Source organism: Cyrtonyx montezumae, unplaced genomic scaffold (assembly GCF_038088225.1).
Source record: "Cyrtonyx montezumae isolate F1298 unplaced genomic scaffold, pur_monq_1.0 scaffold_10, whole genome shotgun sequence".
NCBI classification, from domain to species: Eukaryota; Metazoa; Chordata; class Aves; order Galliformes; family Odontophoridae; genus Cyrtonyx; species Cyrtonyx montezumae.
This window is the reverse complement of record NW_027071826.1, coordinates 52,816,096-52,839,282: the sequence shown is the minus strand read 5'-3', so window position 1 is coordinate 52,839,282 and position 23,187 is coordinate 52,816,096. Positions and strand designations below refer to the sequence as shown.

General features: G+C 40.1%; 1 protein-coding gene across 1 annotated transcript in view; it reads right to left on the bottom strand.

The window, feature by feature from the left end:
* Positions 1-23,187, bottom strand: part of NELL1 (neural EGFL like 1) — a 249,335-nt gene that overhangs the window by 189,988 nt on the left and 36,160 nt on the right. The window contains exons 6-9 of the mRNA XM_065755619.1: positions 9,810-9,906; positions 4,537-4,609; positions 4,211-4,293; positions 151-285 (exon numbers count right to left, since the gene is read on the bottom strand). Coding sequence (XP_065611691.1) covers positions 151-285; positions 4,211-4,293; positions 4,537-4,609; positions 9,810-9,906 — 388 coding nt within the window. The remainder of the gene's footprint in view (positions 1-150; positions 286-4,210; positions 4,294-4,536; positions 4,610-9,809; positions 9,907-23,187) is intronic.

Here is a 23,187-nt window from a genome sequence, read left to right as displayed (position 1 = left end):
ATTTATTTTACCATCTTCTTCCCTATTGTTCACTCTGCCACTAGATGCATGCTAAAAACGTAACAATTCTTGGCATTCACATTATGTATTCAAGGACCATTTTCACATTTTAATTAGGTCCTACTTCTTAAAGTCTCAAGAAATTCTTACTTTGCATGTGCAATTCCTGCAGTGATCATCTTCAACCCATGAATCCTTGTCTCTGTAGATCAATCCATTTACTTGACAAGTCTTCTCACAGTGACAGTCTTCCAATTGACTCAGCCTTGTTTCTGCATAATTTAGCTGTAAATGAAAGTAACTTGATGAGATCTCTTCCAACACATGTTTTTTAAAAAGCAAATACAGTAAAACATTACATGTATTTTTGTCTGAACCAAGTTTACAACATTTGAAACACTGAACCAGGATGTCAAAAGTACTATAATTCTGCATTATAGGCTTGATAAAGACAAACATGCAGCACTATGGACTTCTTTAAATAATGGCATGCATGTGATATTCGCACATTCTCATCCTCTAAAACTCCATCCACTTTACATGAAAATATTCTAAGAAGTCTTTTTTTCATTTCTACCAGAAAATGAGCAAGATTCTTAGGGGAAAAAAGAAGAAAAAATAGCAGGCAAGTTCCTGTGGTCTTTTTCTCTGCAGTCTTCAAGAGAAAAAGCTCTGAACTTAAATTGTTGATCTGGTGTAATGTTGGGATTGATACTCATCTCCCTGAAACTCAAATCTGGTCATTTCAAAACTGCTATTCACACTTTATTAAATGGATGGTCTTGTTTCTACATCACTTGTTTTCATCAGATCCTCTTTTCTAATTATTCTGTTTAGTCAGTATATTTAATAGTAAATGCCATATTTAGTTGTGTTTAAAAGGTGTTTGATCTATCCTGTATTTTTTTTTTTAACAAATTAAAAATGAATGTTCCCATACAATTTTGCTACTCACATGCTTTTATTTGATTTATTTATTTTTGGAATATATCTTTTATAAATGGTATGTAGTATCATCCTTTGTCAGTACTATTAATAACTCCAGGAGGAGACGAAAGTGCTTAGAAAATAAATATTTCCTGCCTATTAGATTTTTATATTGTTTGTATTATCTTGCTTTGTAAGCTTTATTCGTTCAACTACTGTCTACCTGCTATTCCATGAAATTAGCTAAAATATCCTATCAAATACAGTTCTGTGCATTTGACAACATCTGTTAGACATTTAAATAATGGATCCTCAAATATATTTTCTAGGAAATGAATGGGAACATACTACTGAAGAAGCAGCCCATACCTTACCAAACATTTTTCCATACACTAACCAAATCCTGAGTTCTTAACATTCAGGAATGTTTGGCTATTTGCTATTCACATTGATTACTTTCCATGCTTCAATTCTGCCTTTTCAATTACTTGAATGGACAGATTTCTGTTTAAAGCATATTATTTTGGGGCAAGTTAATAAAAAAGTGTCTCACAAAACAACCTACCAAATGTAACCAGGAAAAAATCGTTCCCAGAATTATCCATGGCCATATAAATTCATGATACTAACAAATCACATTAACTGTTCCATGAACTCAAGAGTTTGTTCTTTTGTTTTGGTTTTGTTTGCCAGTATCATACCCATGCTGAAGCCTTTCTGACCTCAGTGAAGGAAGGACTCACTGGAACGTTTTGCACTGGAAATCTTCAGAATCTCCTTCCAGCCCCAGCGACAAATAAATGAGTAACAAGCACACCCTCACATAATTTACAGAAATACGTATTCCATTCTAATGAGTGCAGGCGATGTCCACATGAATTTCAGTGGAGTGTTAAAGTTGCCCAAACTTCTTTACCTATATTTAAAGACAAGCTAGCAGTATTTCAGCATGTCAGTTGGGAGTGCTGAAATTCAGCACATACCTTTTCACCTGCAGCAAATAAACATGTTAGCTGGATTTCTAATACACTGGTCTACAGTGCAGACAGAAGATTAAATTACTTAAACTTATTTACTGGAAAGATTCAGACAATCCAAATGATGACAAAATAAGCATAGGCTTTAAAAACTATGCCTTCACAAGCGTTGATATGAAGAGGACAATGGCAGTAAGCTTGCTGCAGGTCATCATACAACTGTCTACAAAACAACTTGCTGTAGACAGTGCTTTGCCTCTGTGCCAGCATAAGATTCATGGAGCCCTGAAATAAAGCTCAAAAGAGAGCTTTCTCATAGCTCCTCTCCCATCCACTGCACAATTTGCAGTGCTACCAGAGTTACAGGGCCCCAAAGTCACTAAATCTGATGCTTTCTTCCCACAAATCCATCCCTCTGCATCTTCAGTTTCGTGTTATATAAACAGCACACACACGTTCACTGCAAACAACATTCAGTGGGTTATCTGGTGCTGTAATTCATCTGTAACCAATTACAGACTGAGGGAGTAAGGGAAATCCTAGCCATCCTAAAAGCTACAGCTGAACCTGGAACCACAGGGCCTGCTTTTCCAAATCATCGTGCTCGTTCTCTGCACCTCCTTGTGCAGGGCCAGAAGCCAGGTGTCACTGCTAACGCATGTTAGCAGGCCGTCCTCTGACCACCTGCCCTGACAAATAGGATCTCTGCAGGATGTTGCACATCCATCCAAGTCCTGCTCTTCGCCTGCCAGACACCCCATATGATATTACCTGCACCTGCTCTAGTATTTAATTGTGGCTATGGACCTCCAGGACTAGAAAGAGAGATGCAAATATTAATGCTTCTCTCACATTCCGATATTTCTGATTTGCATTTGTGTACCGAAATCATTTCCTTTTCTGCTGCATGTATTTTTCCTTAACAGTATTCCCGCACACACTGCTACAAAAAAGTCTGAGCACTACTGTAACTGAAAAGGAACTCATAATGAAGGATTATCTCAGCAGCGTGTTGTGGAAGTATGGAGAATTTGCAATACAAATGCTGCGTTATTTGCTTCCTCTTGTAAAGTACTAGCAAGCAAAAATATAATTAACAGCAGAGAAAGCAAGTTACTTAGTACAGTGCATAAATGGAACTTGCTCAAGCCAACAGCAGGGCTCAAAATAATCGCCTCTGTTTCACACTATGAGCAGCAAACTCAACTAAAAGCTTCACATTTCTTATTCAGTCAGCTTGTCCAAAGCATGTCAGCTGGTAAGCGGACTGTCAGTATAACATGCACACTGTCTTTAAGAAGTTCCCCCTTTCCCGTTAGGAAGGACAGAGCATTTAGAAGCAGCAGAGTAAAAAGTATCACAGCAATGTTTTTCTGCTAGTGGCACTGCTATGGGGATCTCGGTTTTGAAATTCCTTTTCAGTAAAAATACTGAGATTGAAAGGATCTATGGGATGGGGTTTTTTGTGCTTAAATCTACAAATAATTAACACGTGAAGAAGCAATTCTTACCAAGAACAGATGATTCACTGACATCAACCTTAAGAAGTGTTCCCAGAGTACCCTATAACACAATCCAGGGGATCATCCACCTTAAAAACAGAGCTTCCTTACCTGGATCTTGACCACAGCCTGAGCTGAAAGTCTTCAGCTAAGACAGAGGTTGACAGCACAGTGTGGGAGCAGAGCCTAAAGAAAATCCCCCAACAAAAATCGCTATAGCTTCCCATTCACCATACTCCCAATCCAAATCAGAAGGGAAAAACAAACACTGCACCACCTAACCTGCAGCTAGATTCGCTTTTACACTGTGAAAAAAAATCATTGATCAAAGGCGCTGAGATCAGCACAGCCAGCAGCTTTATAAGGCATTTCCTCATTTCAGTTCCCAAGGAGAAACAATGCCAGTTGTGAAGATTTCACAGGACTCCCCACAGGCAAAAACACACTGTCTGACAGAACCACATGGTGAGGAAATTGTTGAGGGATTTTGCTCCTTTGTTTCCGCATTTATCCCTCAGCATGGAAAGGAAAATCAAGCTAAGGCTTCTTACAGAAATCAAACCCTGGGCATTTGTCACTATCTAGAAAATGGTGAGCCAGACAATAGAAGCTGTATGAGAATTAAGTGACATCCATGAAACTACCTCCTTCAGTCCACTGCAGATAGGGCTGCTGGCAGGAGGAAGGAAAAAAAAAATGTCTCTACCGTGAAAACATAAAATAATTGCAAAAGGAGTAAATACTTCTATGATGGTCGGAGCCCAGAAGGAAACAGGGAACTGACAAAGAAGATTAGGAACCTACTTTTGCAGTCATTTTTGCCAGGAGTTCTTGTAAATCCATTATTCCTTGCACCAGGCTTAAGAAATCACTGCAGGTTGGGCACGCTCAATAACAGAATTTGAAAAAGAAAAGGAAAGGAAGAGAGGGAAAGACATTATAACCCATAAATAAATCAAGTCTGTCAGACAGCTAAAATGTCACGTGCCACTTATCTGAACTTAAAATGCAATCTGTTTATATACGCTATGTCAGCACATGCGAGAATGACAATCCTGAAAACATTATTTTCAAAACAAAGAAATCATACATATTTAAAAACCAAGCCTGATTGAGAAAACAGTACTTACTGCGATTCAGGTTAGGGCACTGCACTATATATCCATTAGGTAAGAAGACCACTTTCACATCTTGAATAACACCCTTTGTAAAAGAAGAGAGAACTGGTAATACAGAACACATTCACACTGACCTGTTTCATAAGTCAGTTGTTGATGGTGTACAAAGGAGTGACAGTTCAGTCTGCTCATGTGTGGAATATAACTTAAGATGATGCAGATGCAGCAACTCTTCCTCCCTAACTTCCTGTGTCATTATCATACCATGCTATTTTTAGTTTCATCTCTTGCAATCAACAAATGTAAGCTGCTTAAACATCTCAAAATGAAACTGAACAAGAGAAAACGTATTAAGTAACACCCATTACATGAGATACCCCATGACAAGAAGAAAAAGAACCACCACCGCAGCACTACTCTAGTGATTTAGACGAACAAGACTGTGAAATCTATCACCATGCAAAGAACAGTACAAAGGGTAAGAGGCAAGCATCTATATTTTGTTTGCTTTAGTGCAACCTGCTGGCTTTGTATCTCAGCAAGCAGTTCATGTAATCACACCATCAGTTAGAATTAAATCCGTTCTCTAACCCAGGCAGATGGAGAGATCCCCTGTGCAGGGCTAGAGGAAATCAGGACTCTAAGGTCAGGAACAGACTGTGCATGTCATGTGAGGCTCAGAGATCAGACCAAGCAGGAAAGGAGAGAGAAAGTACCAGAAGGTCCAGTACCACCCTGCAAGTTGCAAAGCAGAAGCAGGGGACTCACAGGGCCACACAGTATTCCCTGCACACCTCTGCCTTGAGGAACCTTAAATTCATCCAGTAGCCTAAAATATTTCAGCTCACATTCACTCAGTGCAAAGCTCTTGCTGCATTTGTTTCGTGTTTAGCCTGCTTACTTCCCCACATCTGCTACCTTTAATAAATACATGGTCATTAAGTAGGGGCACACAAGGGACTGCAAGCACTGCAATTTGCTTTACCCTGGCTGTTCATCTGAGTGACATGACTGTCTCCTCCCAGACACAGAATTTAAGACATTCCCTTTCAAATTAAAAACCACAGCAGTTATTATCTAACTAAATTACTTACTCGTAAGATCACTATAGTTTTTTGGTCAGATCACAGTGAAGCAAATTCTGCAGACTAAGGGCAGTCCCTCGCTCAAAATGCTCATTTCAATCAATAAATAAAATACAGGCCTTCATGCTTGAAGTCTTGCAAATGCAGCATCTCACATTTACATATTTACTTTCTAAAAGAGCAGAAGGTAATCAGCAGCCCTGCTCCCCACTTACCGCTTTATGAAGAAATATTAACTGAAAATATTAATAGACTTAATCAGATCACAGTCTTTCTAAAAAATGTGTATACATTTATTAACCTTCTCAACTATGAGAATAATTAAACCATCATAGTAACAAGAAGCAGCGCTGTCACAGGAAACATCCTGAAAGTCATTTTTTCTGCTTTCTGCTAGTAGTTATTAGTGAGAAATTAGAAGCTGAGGTACAAAAACACATTTCAGCGCTCAAGACTCTCCACTGAAAGGCTTAACCACAAATAAATGAGTTTACAAAGTCCCACTGTACCACAACACAAACCTAACAAGACATCATCCGGAGAACAGTGATGCTTTTTCTTTTTTTTTTTCCCCTTCAGTAAGTGCATATGCAATTTTCATTATGTTTATTGCAGTACAACTCCTCTGCTCCACTGTCATTTGGATAGATATACATTTAAGTACAGGTAAAAGGAGGGGAGAGGAGGCTATGTGTCTTCTGCATTCATTGGCAGCCCCAACAGTGCAAACAACCTGAAGAGAAAACATGTCTACTTGAGTCTTTTTCTGGCTATGTGAAACCACGTTACTGTGGATTGATGCACCAATTTACCAGGACAGATGCCTCCTGAAACAGACAATTGCCACAATCAAATACAGAAGTGAACCTTAAATTTGAACAAGCACAGATTTTGCTGATGTATATTTTTAATACGAAGACTTCATTGCAGGCAAATACTTATTACAGCCATAATTACTGCAACACACATGAAGAAACTTCGACTATTCCTCCTTCTGTATTAAGTCTAGGCTGCTTAAAGCTTTCTATGGCTGCAGCCAGAAGAGTTAGGCATGCACAGATCCCAGCAGGCAAGTCCAGATCCCCGGTTTAGTTTAGCACTCAGTTTCTCAATCCATATTCTGTGGAAAGACAGAAGGATTTGGCCTTGACAGGGAGATGTCAGGTGTCATAATCTTCTTTTTTCTTTTCCCAAGGAGACATCATCATTTATCTTTCACACTATGACTTTTTTGACTGACTAACTACAGTCAAAGCTTCAGGATGCACTAGATGTGATGATCCTCCATCTGCACTGATTACCAGCTTTAAGACTAAATTCAGGCTTGCAGCACTAAACACCAAGACCCCTCCATGAGGATTTACAAATACAAAAAACCCTGTTTACTGCACTTGTCACATCTGTGTTATATAGAGGACTTCTCCCACATACTGTGAAAAGAGCCACATATTGCACAAGTTCTTCATTTCTACATTTTCATTTCCCCCCCATTGCTTTTCACCCTCTTTAAAACCTATTTCAGACTCAGACGATGTATGCCTCACAGATGTGTAAAGTGCATTGGCTAAAGTTGGTAATAGACTCTGCACAGATGTCCCAGCAGCTGTTCCCTAAGTCCCATGTCTGGGCAGTGCTACAGCAAACCCCACTTTCCTTTGATTTCCCAATCTCATTATAAGAGTATTCTTTAACACCCTGCTTTTGGGCCACACAAAGAAGCCCGAAAGGTTTGCGTGTATTTTCTAAAGGAAGTAATTCTTGAGCTTCCCTTCAAACCAAACAGATCAAGCTATCTCGTCTGCATGAGCTCCCATCAGTGCTATGCTACAGCTATTCAGCCTTGTCTGAATTCCAAATGTTTGGCTGTAACAGGCAGGATACATGGTAAGAGATCCTAATTGTAAGGGTTGAGACCTCCGCTCCCTTGGTTATGCCATACTGCACTTGATTCCCCAGCAAGCTTACTTGAGGAACAATCATGGAGAGTAAGGATGGGGAACAAAACTGGACAGAAGGAAAATGGCAGCCACAGACCAGCAGCTGTGCCTTAAAAGTACTGTATTAGAATACCGTATCCTTCCTCTTTCTCTTCCGATATACTGAAGAGTCGTTATTTGAAATTAACATGAGAACATGTGCTCTAACACCATTTACAGTGAAAGAAATAAAAAGTAATTAACTAGCTACCATTAAAAGAGTATTTTTGCAACAGCAAAGATGATGCTCAGAACAGTATCCAGTGCTTTTCCATACAGACACATATTGCCATAGCTCCAACATGCACACAAAATACTAATTCTTCTTTAATGCTCTTATTTCCCTGCAGATCACTGTTTACACTAGGGAAAACAGATCTATTTATTTATATGCTAAAACAGTGAAACAAATTGCTCCAAAAAAGAATTGGAGGTCCTGCTGAGCATGTAAATATACAGAAAGGGATGTGTACTCCTCACAAACTGGCAAAATCCCAAGTTCCTGGTATGGGTAACACACAAAAGCAAGATTTCTGAAACTCTCAAGCAGGATTAAAAAAAATACAACCAATTATAATTCTGCCCCGAAGAAAGTTAGAGAAATATTCAAGCAGGCATGAAGCAAAGCAAGGCACTTGTCGAGTTTCATTATGATCAATAAAAACTGTCAGCTCATTAGCATATCATTAGCTACCCTGCTGTTTCCAAAGTGTTAATGCATGGAAATATTAATTTACAAACATATAATATCCCAGAGTTCTGAGGCATTGAACATCTGCATAAAAGGAGAATTTAAGGCGAGCAAATCCAATACAATTTTTTTTTTGCTATGTACCTATAAACATATGTTTACCATCTGTGGAATTATGGGAAGCAGATGAGGTAAAAAACCAACAGCTGTAAAATAAAATAATGCTATCAATTTCACTTTACAGTGACAGCTGAGCTGCTCAAAGATGAAATTAACTCCAGGTTCAGAGCAACTCTTGGACTGTAATTTAACTCAAAAGAAAAGTTAGCTTTAATCTCTGTGTCACAATTAAAAGCATTGTTTGCTACAATAATCCTACCCTAAATAATTTAAGCATAAAAAAATAAATTCCTAGCTTCTCCAAGGGTAGAGACTTTGACATAAGGTCCCCAAAAATGCAGTGACTTGTGGAATTACCTTAGGAACTGACTGCTTCAAAGTGAACTGAGTGGGCAGTAAATTGCCTTGGCAACAAATCCATGCCAATATCAAGGACAGTCAGATTGGCCTATCAATACACTATATAGGCTCTTCTACTGATAGGTATTCCATGGTTTGTTAACCAAAACCTGACAAAATATTGTCAGCTTTTCTGTAGATTGCTTTTGGAGTGAAAGTATTAATTTTAGGGCAGATGAGGTGTTTTTTGGTTTGTTCTGCTATTGAAAATCAATCAAAATTACAGAGGATCACCAAGAGCCAAAAAAAAATACACACACACGAGAGAATTTTTCAAGCCTTTAGTCATTTATCTTTCCTTAGCAAATCTTTATTTCACACGCACACACTGGCATACTCAAGGACAGTATCTTGGGAAGAGTTATAAATGGGAAGCTAGTCAGCCTTTCAAGTAGCCTAGGCTATTTAGATGCAATAGAAGCTCCAAAAGGACAAAGAAGCTTATGAACAAAATCCAGTCACCCATTATCCACTCTAATGAGAAATGTGACGTGATTATCTGAGAAAAATATAGAGAAAGGATATTGTTTCCAGAAACAGAAAATCTACTGTTCTACAGCAAGGCACGCACATTGCACACAACAGCAAGTATCCGCAGGAACACAGCCTAGAAGACATCCCCTAACCTCAAAGTCAATACTGAAAAAGGCAACAAAGAAGAGCCACCTCAGGCAAATAGCATCATGTGAGAAGATTCTGCTAGCAAAATCAAGGAGAGACAAGTCTCCAAAAGCAATTAAGGTCACTACTGCCTGAACTGGAAACTACAGCCTTTGCTTCGGGAAGGTTGGAAGACTAAAGCCATCGTTCTCCGATGCTGCCTACACAGTCTCAGCCAACATTCTACCTTATACAAACAGATTCTTCTCTGTGTTGGACCTCTCTCAAATCCCAGGCCTGTGGTTTCAACTGTAATTCATACAAATCACATTTCAGGAGTGTAAGATAACTCATCTGAAGTATTTCGTTGCCTACCCAGTTTCCTTCTTTGTGTGCTATTTCATATCTGCTTACCTTAAAGAAACCATGCTTCCTGTTTCTCTGTCCAAGCCATAAATTACTTTGAGGTGTCAGACTTGTTTCTGGGGGATCAACAATGCGTTCATAAATCCTGCAGAGGGAAAAGCATTGTCATTACTCAAATATAATTTTTCCTCTTAAAAAATTCCTAGTAAGATTCAATTGGCAATAAAAGATACAAAGCAGAACAAAAACTAATCCCTCTATTAAACACTTAATGTTTATCACTGATGGTTTAGCAGGTCTAATATAACCTTAAAAGCAAGAAGTAAATAGAATGAAGAACTATGAAAATCATTAACACGTGAAGACTTGAGAAAATCCAGTTTCCCTTGTGCAACCATGCAGTGCTAAGTCCAAGGAGCACAATGCCAGAACCCACCCTGCACAGAAAAACAATAACATGGGGAACCATCTTATCTTAGGAGTGTACTTCAAACTCAGCTACCAGTTCTGAGGAAAAAGAGCAGACAAACTAAATCCAACCAGAGAAATTACATCTCAGGATTTCCACAGTTTCAATTTTTGAATGGACTTTGCAAAGACCATTTATTCCACCTCGTACTCCCAAAGCTTTTAAGGTTCTACATCCATTTTATCCATCCTTGTGCCTGGACCTTTCAGTTTATCCACTTCTCCCATTCGCTGCTGTCACAGAATTCATTTGGCTTGCACATGTATTCTCTACGTGTCCTGCCACTACTGCACAGCCAACTTACCCACATCAGTGGCACAGATCTGATCAAGAATGGGAACTTCATGTATTTGGCAAAGCCTTACGGCCTATGCTAAGTTGTTTTATCTGCTCAAACAACAAAACAAGACAGTATTCTTTTAAATAACGCTCTGAGAATTATAGGAATCTGACAAGTGCTATCTTTATCAATATTTTAAAGCATAAGCAGAACCTTTCTGCCAAGCTTCATGTAAAATTAAAGATCTACTCAAATGCAAAACTGCTGTAAAATACTGAACGAGAAACAAAGAACTGAGGTTCTCAAGAAAGCCTGTCACCGAGATACACTACTACAGTGGGAATTTCTCTTCAGTATAGCACCTCCTCTTAATTTCTGAGTATTCAATAATAATTTATTTTCATTTACTTGGACAAGTCATAGGTTACAGAGTAACTGTACAATACCAAAGAATAGAACCATAGGGTCATTGAAGTTGGAAAAGACCTCTAAGATCACTTAGTCCAACTGTCCACCTACCACTCATGTTGCCCACTGAACCATGCCTTTAAGTACAACACCTGCCCTTTCCTTAAACACCTCCAGGGATAGTGACTCTACCACCTGCCTGGGCAGCCTGATCCAAATCCTAATCTTCCTGAGAAGAAATTCTTCCTAACATCCAACCTGAGCCTCCCCTTGCACAACTTAAGGACATTACCTCTCAAATTATGGCTGTTACATACGAAAAGAGGCCAATTCCCACCTTGCCACAATTTCCTGTCAGGCAGCAGTATGGAAGGTTAAGGTCTCCCCCTGAACCTCCTCTTCTCCAGACTGAAGGATCCCAGTTTCCTCAGCTACTCTCCATAAGATTTGTGCTCCAGACCCCTCACAGCTTCGTTACCCTTCTCCAGACACACGCCAGGGCCTCACTGCCTTTCCTGTAGCAAGGAGCCCAACACTCAAGGGTGGGGATAATCAAACACCTCCTGCTGGCTGCATTACTTCTGAGGCAAGCAAGGATGCCATTAGCCTTCTTGGCCACCTGGGCACACTGCTGGCTCACATTCAGCCAAGTATCAATCAACACCCCCAGGTCCTTTCCCTCCACACAGTTTTTCCAGCCACTCTGCCCCAAGCTTGTAGCAAAGCATGGTATTGATGTGAACAATATCAACATCTGTCTGTTATGGCTGTATAGAAAACAACTAATCTCCATGGTTCTGCCTGTTAAGTAAGTTGGGATTCAAAAGAAGGCATAAGAAGTAGGTTGGTACTTCCCTGTGCAATAAGATATGCTGGATACTGTTATTTGGTTCAGGAGCAAAGTTAATGTACTTTCCTATTGCTTGCTGTTAAACATCAGCAAGCATGCAGTCAGCCTAATGCTACCACTGTAATACTCTTCACACTCTTGGCAAATGAAAAGGTCAAAAGTACACATGAATTTATGAGAATAGCAACAAACCTGTTGCAGGCTACAGAAAAAAAAACACCACCCACAGCTGCAAGGAACAGTGTTTCACCCAGACATTTAGATTACCCACATGCATATACCACTTACAAACCTAACAAGAGCTACTGATTATTCAGGTTATTTTCTACACTGAAAAAAACCTGTAGAGCGTGAATATTTTGTAACCTATCTCAAGATGAAATGACAAAAGTTACTCTCTAAAGGTGAAATTCTATTCTAACTATTGTTTGTTAAATTGGGAAAGGCCTTTGCTCTTCTCCTCCTCCCTGCGTTGATTTTCTTGTGGAAGAAAGGAAGAGTTCTTCAGGTTGAAAAATGTTACTGAATAGACTCAAAAGTTTTTTTTCCATTGTTGTGTTTTGTTTTGTTTCCCAGCTACAGTGGCACATAAAGATTCTACTTCATTCACATTTCCTTGCTCAGTTTTTCTGGACCTTCTTTCACAGCTTTATCCACATCTGAGTGCACTTGGTGTTTAGAATTTGAGGAGCTAAGCTGTATCTACCAGACTTCCAACTTTATGAAGTACAGCTCTGTAAAGCTCCTTGGAGATCAGTTGCTTTGATAGCCAACATTTTGCTTTGATGGCCAAACAGAGCACAGTATGCTTTGCAAGAATAGGAATGCTTGGAAAGAGAACTCCAGGGAACAGTGGTCTTTAAAACCGCTGCACGTTTAATAGCCCCTCCAGCACTGGCAGACCAGGTCTACAGGCTAATGGAAGCTCTACTCCATGCCTCAGACTTTCAGATTTATGACTACTGTGTTCACTTTCCATGAGAAAGCTTGATTTGTATCTAATTTATGCCAACATATTTTAAAGGAGCTACACCATAAACTCAAAATAATACAACTGTGAACCAATCTTTCATGAAATACTCATGCTCACAACACACTCATTAACCACTGACCCATTTAGCTAAACAGTGTAAGAAAAAGACCCGCTAATTCAGGAAGACCTATGATGTTCTCATGGTTATTTTCTTTTTCAGGTCTTTTGTTTGCTTTAATCTACATATCTGCCCTATCTGCACTCACTGAATTATGAAGTACTCTTAACCAATCCTTAGAAACAAACACATTTTTCAAGGATACACTCAAAGGCATCTGTGACTGTTAGTATACTCAGTAGAACACAGTAATACAGCAAATACATAAAAGCATCAGTGGATTCTTACAGAATCAGTAAAAGGAGTCCTTTCTAAAAAAACCTCCGCATGCAAACAGGCAGGCACATGCTTTTTACTGCATAGGGAAAGGCCCTCTCTAAAAATCCACCTCTGGACAAGGAGACAGTTCCTTTCCACACAATTCACTTGAAACTATTTTTACAATCCTAGTCATGCTCCAGTAGAACAGGGAAATCTTGTTTCCCTCATTTCACACATGAGCTAACTGAAAGATAGGAAGACTAACTCTTGAACCAGCATCATTTCTTACACAAAACTAACATGACAAAGCTAACACTTGGACAGTAGGTCCAATTCTGTTCTGAAGCAGCTCTAGGCATATAATATTTGCCATGTTAGTAGCAGCTTAGGAAGTAGCTGAAACACTTACTAGAACAAGAAAATCACCTTTGTAATAGTTTGTGGAATGCACAAACCAACATGCAACTGCTTAAAATTCTGCAATATAAAATACGCTGTAACTGCAACAGTTAGTTAACAAGTAGCACGTCACATCAAGAAAGTTCCAAATTCTTTCAGGTCTAAAGTGAAAGTAGGTTACTAAAATACAAATAATTGTCTTCATATTTGCAGGTTAGATTCGAACTAGAGACATTTAGTATAATTAGGAAACTAAGAGCTGCAGTCTAACATTGCTGTGGCTGAGGCATGGAGAGAACCTCATTTCTCAGTCCTTATCTCCCTTAATCAAAGAACAGGCCTACGTGATCTGGATGCCACACTTACTCTTATGAAGCTATAAATTCTCATGTAGCAACCAGGAGTTGAATTCATCATATCCAATGTTAAACGTCTCAAAACTTTACACCTACAGAGAAGCTAGTCCTCCAAACTCTTGTTAATGAAGAGTCATAAGCATTTCTAGGATATGATTCTATGATTCATCTTCCAGTAAATTAATCACTCTCTGCAGGCCTCTCCAATGACTGCACAGGAGCACTTTCTGACACCAGGGTGAGCTATCAAAACAGATTTTTGTAATTCAAAACCTGATCCTCAAAACTGATGTTCTCTTGCGACCATTCCTTACCTTATACATACCTGTATTCTCAGATCCCTTAAAAAACAAAGGGTATGGATAAGTCCTACAAAGTAATGCAATGTTATAGCACCCTAAACTGTTTTTAATTTGAAAAAAGTAAATCGATCAGGAGAGGGGGGGAAGTTCCTCCCATGTTTTGCATCAGTTTTTCCCTGATCTATTTCAGAGGAATGCTGACCTCATTGACTATTGCTACCATCTCCAACAGAGGCTGCAAACAGCTCAGTACATCTGAAATAGCAGGCATCAGGCCTCGTAACACAGCCCACTGCACAGGCCGCATTTACAAGTTTGTCCAACATGATTCTGCAACCCAGCTACATGAAGAAACTGATGATCATATCAATCTTTATCTTTAAGACACTGGTGTGCTATCTTAGGAGTCTGTTCTTCTGAAGGGATTAAGAATCAATCTTGAAAAGAAATACCAAGACATCGTACGCCTTTGTTTCAACCCATTTTCTATTTATTTCCCCACGCAAATGTGCCAATACAAACATTTTTTTTAATAGCATTTACAAATAGCATGCACTATTAGACAGACATTCAGTTCTAGAGCAACTTCAACTGAATTATTCATTTCCAACATTTTGCTTCAGAAAAATAATCTTCCTGAGGGAAATTCTGATTTCTCAAGTTATCTCATTTGTCACAGGAGTTCACAGCCACCCAAAACAGGAAAACAATCTAGATTAAAATTTCAAGTTTTGAGGGAAGCTTTTGGTTATTAAATTTTGAATGTACAACAGTAACCACAAACTATTTAATCAAAAGTAACTGCTCAACTCCTAGGAGAAAAAATAATAGCTATACAGTAACTGTATATTGTTAGGTAAAGACTCAATCAAGATTGCCCGCTCAGTTAAAATCTTTTCAAATTCTGTCACACAAAGGACTTCACTGATCTTCTGCATAATCACCAAGATGAGGTGAATGTATTCTACTTTTCAGCTTAATTACTTCAACTATTAAATCTAAATGCAGAGCTAAAAAGTGTACTTAACTAAACCTCTATAAGCAACCTCTCTTTTCATTCAAGACGTGCAAATTAACTTTTAATTTGGTGCTGCAACAGGAAGCAATGAAACAAATGTAAGGAAAAACAGAAGAGCACATTTCGCTGTCTGGTTTTGGGGACTGATTCTCCACACAAAACTTCACAGATGTTTTCTATCCTTGCGGGGCTTTCTTTAACAGAAAAAAAAAATAGAAAGAGAAGAAGACTAGGCTGTTCAAGCTTTTCAGTTTCCTACAAAACTATAACAGGACTACTGATGACTTACAGCAGCTTTCCTTGGGCATTCAACTAAAACCAATCATTGTTATTGATTCAAAGTAGAGAGCCAGACCCAGTAAATGATGGGACATTAGCCCCACAGAGGGCAGAAAGCCATCTTTCTCAGAACACTATAGGGTGTCTTTTAGCTGAAAACCCCGAGGAGCATTCAAACACCTTTATAAACGAGATCAATATAATTAACTTTGATTTGAAAGGAACAAAAAGATCAAATTGGCTCCTGTTGATAGCCTCCAGAATACCTTGTGGGAGGCTAACAGCGTGTCTAGAAGGCTGCAGTGTTTACCTGTTTTCATATAGCACTCCTGAAAGTATGAGAAACTCAGAAAACAGCTAGTCAGGCAGAGCATAGCAAAAATGTGCCAATGCCTGCAATGCATAAAGAAAGCAAACCCTCCACTGAGACTGCAAGTACATTCGTTCTCCACAAGTTCACCCCAGTCAGAAATAGCAAGTTGGCCATTTGATCTGAATTTTCAAGAGTCGGGGAAAAAAATAACAGGACAAACATCAAGGTCAACTACTTTACGTATGATGTAATCAGAGCACTTGATCACCTCATAATACATGCGCTATTTGTGTTTTTTGTTTTTTTGGGGTTGGCTTTATTTTTTCCCCCAGATAAAATTATAAGGTTCTCAGCATCAAGCCAGTTGGGCTCCATACCCAAGTGGTTAGTGCACATCTAAACTTGGACTTCTTATAGCTTAAAGTCTATTCTGATCTGTTTCATCTGAGGTAAACATTTTGAGGCTCTGATCCAGGCTTTGAGCATAACATTGGCATGTAATCTGCAGGTAGCAGAAGTAGAAGATAAACACACATCACTTTGACTGGTGAAGATACCAGTTTTTACCATATTCAGCCTGTTTTGCCACAGCAGAGCTACAGGCAGTGTCTGGGTTAAAAAAAAAGAAAAAAGAAAAAAAAAGCCTTGAGTGCAGAAGATATCATACATACTTTTCTTAGAAAAATCAAGGCCAACTCAAACTCATGCAAATTTAGCTAATTATCTCCAAACATCTCAATACAGGAGTGGAGAGCCACATCGCTCAAATAGAACTTATCAAATTATCCAACTTGCCAGAGATACCTTGGCTGTCATTTTACCACTTGCAACTACAGCTGAGCTCCAGAGCATAAAACATTAGGGGGTTTATATAATACACACAAATATCTACTAGACAAGAGACAACTCCACTTATATTACAAGACTGAAGCTCTCAGGTTCAATAAAAGACACCCTTTAACATCAGCAAGCTTTGAAACAGGCTCTAAACCAGAACACTGATTCAAGTAGACTGCTAACAAGGCCAAAAGCACATAGCTCTCACTTGCTACCATTCCAGTAATTCTTGCACATCCTAGATGCTGAGCATCAGTAAACCAGGACTGCACAATCAAAAAGATCCTACAGGATCCTAAGAGGGAGAAATGAATTCAACAGGTTCTTCCAAGAGATAATAACATGAAAAACTCTACCACAAACTAAATAAAAAGCCTGTAGATAAATTAACAGAGATACATTGTATGGGAACTGCTGAATCACGGCCTGAACCACTGATTGGTCACCTGAGGTGAGCACCAAGTCAGCCATGGGGGCACAGGTGAAGGTGATATACCTGTGTGGGTGGAAGGGGTGGAGCCTAGTTCCTCCTCTCTCAAACCCCATTTAAGGGCTGACCACCACCAGGGAAGGATCTCTTCTTGGAGATCCCTCCCATGTGGAGTCCTCTGCGAGCCTTGTCATCTTAAAGGTGAGCCATCTTCTCTTTTGTATTACCTGTATAACTGTTTATATAGAACTACTTAAAATATACCATCTTCTATACTATTCCCTGGTGGAGTATCGTCATTAGGAGTTATTTACCCTACATACATTAAAAAAAAAAAACTCTATTAAAGTATCCATTAAAAGAGTAGTAAATGATTAAGTCTACCTAGCATCGGAAAGCAAAGGTAGAAATGCTCATCACCATGGCACAAAACATCACTGTTACTTCAGATTTTACAGCAATATCAACCCTTAAATAACATTCTATTATAACAAAGAAGCAAAACCTTGGTTATGTGGCTTATCTCCATTTTGTCACACAATGTTCAGACTACTGCTGGTGTTCTACATAAAACATTTGTTAAGTGAAAACTGGCAGCGCAGAAACTTGGCTTCCATTACGCCTACCTGCATTATGCAGGGCCATGCTGGTCCCTGGCCCAAGAACTCCATGTCACGGTGTTGTCCGTGACAGTGACTCAAGGGAAACCGAGAAGGGAGAGGGGAGAGAAAAAGAAACTGCGTCAGTGGCCGCGCGGCCGCCCGAGCAGAGCCGCGCTCCGGGAGGGGGAGGGGGAAACAGCGGGAAGAGATGGGTCTACAAGAAAACAACGGCACGATCTGAGAAGGAACGGTAACTTTACTAAATCTAATAAAATTGAACAACTGAGAGAGAGATAAAAATTTCCAACCCAAAAGCTGTGAGCTTACGTTAAGGAGGAAACTGCAGGGGAAGCACACGTGCTGAACCTCCACGGCAGCCCAGAGCAACGCGCCCAGACCGAGCACCGCCTGGCATCCGGTGCGGAGCTCCGCCCCTCTGCTGCTCCCACACCATTAACTCCTTCACTGCTGCATGATGCTCTGATGTGGAATACCGGCATCAAAACCACAAAACCACAACACTGCAGCATACAGGACTCCACAGTTTGCAGTTTACAGCCCAGAAACAACCCATCTTCACAAAGCACATGGAACAACCTCTTTTCTGTTTCAGGCCACTCTAAACCCCAAGGTCAGTTTACCTAGTGCGGGTAAGACAGATGTGACTTGGAGAAGACTCAGGCCCTCAACTCCTAGTCCTTTCTGTACAGCCACAAATGGGGCATTTGTGAGGCTCCCACCAGAGCCCCACTATTAGTTGTCTCAGCACCACACAATGGCACATAGCACTCCCCAGAGCTGCCAGTGCTCCCTGTTAGCTGCTGCTTCAGTAACCCGGCACAAGGATGACTCAATTCCACATCCCCCAGTTCTCACTGGGGACCCTCATTGGTTTTCCCACAGTATTTGTCAACAGCCCATTTTAGCCCTGTTGTCTTTCAAAACCACCATTAAGCTCATAATAACTAATTGGGTACAACTGAGAATGAAACATACAGAAAACACAGAACAAGCCATTGTATTGGTTCTGAAATTAAGTTTTGATGGAAACTGCCTGGCTAGCAGACAGAAAAGCACTACCCAGGGACAGCACTCAGGTTTGGAGCTCATTTCTCTTGGCATCTGACATGCTCTAGAGGTGAAAGCGTGGCTCAGCTGAAGTCAACAAGACTTTTCACTGCAGACTTCAATGGGGCCAGAATTTCACCCTGGAGATGCTGTACAGCACATCCTTCAGACAAGTTGAAGGTAAGTGGCTGGAGTTACACAGAAGAAGTCAACTAGGGCTGAGGAAGTTTGGTTGCATTAGTTGGCACAGTGATGTGCTTTCATTCTTGTGGTGCTGATGTGAAAGCTGCTAGCGTTGCAGCATAATTATATAATGCAGCTTCCACTGATTCTTTCATTAGTGACTGGTCTCAGGTACAAAAAATATTATAGAACTAGAAGTGGTTCATGACCTTACTGCTATGCTGGGTACTGCCCCTTCAAAGTATCATTCTGCTGCTACTACTACCCATTCCAATGGTTCTTCACATCACTAAAAACTAGACAGTAGTCAATACCTACTGATTAAGAAAAAAAAAATACACCTCAGTAAGCCCATAAAAAAATTGAGTATTTCCTGAACTGTCAGAAAACCTTCACTACCTGAAATATGACACAGGATTTCCTTTACTATTCCCTCAGCCCTTTTCTAAGGCAGCTCTCACCCTGCAGGCACTCTGTTGTCCCCACATGCTGGGTACTGGGCCAACTTGCACCCCAACACCCAGCAGAACTGTTCAAATATACCAGAGGACTGACAGGGCTCTCTCACACACAGGTAGTCTGCAAACCAGGGGGCTCTGCACGAAGCATGAAGTGAGAGAGAACAACACATCACCACAGCAGCAGGAACCTTGCTGCTGCACACACTGTCACCAAACCTTGACACCTTCCACCCCGAGCACCTGTCAGCTCCCCACAACCAGGGAACAAAGGCCATCACTCCTGCACCGCTACCTACTTTCATTTTGCTTGGACACAAAGTAGTGCTAGGATGGGCAACGTCAGATTTTGGGTAACAATAAATGATTCAAGCAGCCTCCATATCTTGCCTGATTTCCAAGTACTTTTCAGGAATCATTCCTATTTAAAGCCATCAAAGAAAGATTTCCCATTAACTAGAGCACTTCAAAAAACTCTCAGCTGGTTTTGCAGCCTTCAGGAGCCTTGCTGCACTTCCTTGGTCATTCTCACACCCCACAGCGCTCAGGAGGTTTCAAATCATTTGCAAAGACTCTGGATTATTTGCTGAATGGAGATTCAGATCTCAAGTCTGCTTCTGAATAGCGCAGAGAGTTCTCATTTGCAGTTTGGCACAAGCCCAAGGCACTCCATAAAAGTTTCAGCTAAAACTATACTATGTTTTTTTTTTCAGTTCAGCTCCAGTATTACTCTGCATGACATCCAGTTCTAAACTCAGACATCTTTCAGCTAACCATTTCACAAGGGAGAGCTCCTTTCCATTGCTGGGAGATAACTGGCTTTGCAATCTGAAAGGAAGATCCCAAACTATTTGCTTCATGTAGCTGATTCTCCAATTACGACTATCTCTGTCCACATGACCCATTAGCACTCCAGCAAATGAAAACCTAAACAAGCAACAGCAGAGCTCTCATGAAAATGATCCACTGAAACTAATCTCCACATACATTTCAAATCATGCATGCTAAATGTTTCAGGGTCTGCTCCTGTAAATAATCATCCCAATTTAAGTGATTCCTACTTTATTACTTAAAAAAGAAATCAAAGCATATACCTAGAAAACATTTAAAAAAAAAAACCTGAGAATTCACGCGTGTTATGAAATGACAAACTCAGCTGAAACTTGCCAGTCTTGACTTAATGTCATTTGTCTACCATTCTCCAGCCCCTCTGACACATCCATAGCATACAGACATAATGAATACAAGATGCTAGTAGTGAAGTATAACACATTATTCCCATTCTGCTGAAGCCACAAACCTGCCTGTCACCAACTTCAACTCACTGGGGACCGAAGGCACTTCACAAGCCTAAATTAAATTAAAAAAAAAATAGTGATAAAAACTTAGAAACATCATTAAGTCCACATTCAGCAATAGCTTGCAGCTACCCAATGTTGGCTCCGCAGATCCCATTCAAGGCCCTTAACTGGACTCTTGGAGGTCACCTTCTGCTCCTCACTAACTGGCATCAGCAGGACCTGGTTCAACTCCTAAGGGCAACCAAAGGGGCTGCACAGTCTGTTCAGAGCAGGAGCAACACAGCCTCCCTGCTGCAGCACTGCCCCTCGCCAGGCAGCCAGCTGCATAAATACTTCCAACCTTCTCCCCACACTATCAATGCAGTAAACAAAAGGAAAAACTAAACCAGTTCATCTAGAATTAAAATAAATTCTCAATGTAGAGCAGGTTAAGACATGCCAGCAGTCACATCCATACTATCATTCTACTAATGAAATACCCCAGCTATTAAGAAAAAAAATTAAAAACAATAGAAAAAAAATGAGTCAAACTAATTGCATCCTAGCATTTCCTTGCAGCTTAACTAGGCTAACTCTTAACAATACCAGATGGACAGCAGCTGACACAAAGCCAGTTGGAGATCTCTCTTATGCTAAAGAGGTTATTGCTTTTCTGTCAACCAGAAGGAACAATCAGTAGGTGAAAATTAACTCCCAACCCAGAATACCACACATCACAAGTTGTGTGCACCTGTAATGCACAATTAGAGCACCCTGCCTAAGCAATTGGTTCTGTGCCAGTTTTTGTTACAGTTTAAAGAATGGAGAATCAACCTGAGACACCAGAAGATTTGAGAGCAAAGAGCCTAGCTCCATAACACTACCAGCATGCCATCTCCCCCTCCAAGGGACAAGGGAAAGTGTGTCAAAAGTCAAGCAATAATTCTCTCTTGAAATGGATCTCTTATGTTTCAGTAATTTATTATACGTAGTATAGAATCATAGAATCATAAGGGTTGGAAGGGACCTCAAGAGATCATAGAGTCCAATCCCCCTGCAAAAGCAGGTTCCCTACACCAGGTCACACAGGTAGGCGTCTGGGCGTTAGTATAACTACTAAGTATTTTGACATTAGTATAACTACTTATGTATTTTGCCTGGGTGAATGAATCTGTAGAGGACTGTATTGGTATAGGCAAACTGCTATACTTACATAGTATTATTCATTTTCCAATATTTATATTTGAACAGCTATTTCTACAAGTTGCATTTTGGCACAATCTCCACTTCTGGTTTATTTAGGTGTAGCAGAAATACTTGCAAGTATTAACCCCTGGCACTCAAAAGAACAGCATAATCCATGGGTGCCTGATCTTTCGGCTGGCCCAGGCTGCGCAGAGTGAAAAGGAATGGCCTTGGGAGGCACACAGGTAGCTCTGAAAGTAATGCCTCCTATTTATTTCCATGGAAACTACAACTGATACAGTGAGCACCGGCAGCACTGTTTGATAGAGCAAATTCCTACTGCATCAGACTCATCTGGCAGCAGAGGGCAATTCTTAGAGTTCTCAATGTGTTTGTCAGAGATGCTTAATGAAATATTTCTCCTGAGCTTCATCCTTGGCAATAACTGTTCACAAATGTGTGTGCTGCTAAAAAACGATGATACAAACACAGTGTGGTTGCCAGGTAAGGGATATTTCTCTCTGCTAAATAGAAGCCTGGTAAAGAGACATGATCAGATTTTTGAGTTGAATACCTGATTGCAATTCATGGAATCATAGATCTCCATGTACTCCAGTTGAATTTTTGCAGGTCATGTTTTTATGTTGACTGAAAACAGAATCACAAGCATAACAAAATATTGGCAATTGTTTTTACAATCTTGAAACCTTTACCACATCAGAAAGCAAAGCTGCATATTTAATGTACAGAAACACATGCAATTTCCTGCCCTACCTTGAGCCGGCAATGCACTGAGCCCTCCTTCCTGGCTCTGCTTTCAGCTCAGCTAGGGTTAATAGCGTGTCAATGTTTAGTCATTGCTCAGTGACAATATGGCACAAGGGGCAGCCACATTGTGAGGCAGCTTCACGCTGCCTGGCCCAATGGACTGCAAGTTGGACATGCCTACTTCAATCAAAGCCATTGGATTCGGTTTGGAGAAGTTGAAAACTTCAGGCTGGCAGTAAGGACTCAGGGGTACTGTGTTCCCTCATCTGGATTATGTTGCTTTAATTTATTTATTTTTCCAATTAATAAGATCTCACTGCTCATGCGTATTTTATTCCTTAAAGTTCTGTTCTAACAGGGGAAACATAAAAGATGCCAAATACACATTTTTCAGATGAAAAATGCTTCAGCTGTCCCCAGTTTTATTACCTATTCTCTTGTACTTCACCACCTCCCCCATCAAACAGCTAAGAGTATCCATCAAAACCATAGCCCAGATTCATAATAGAAGACACTCTAACATGTTTTTATTGGAAAGCATTAATTTTCTCAGAAAATTGCCTTCTCCCTTTTACACCTGCAGACAGAG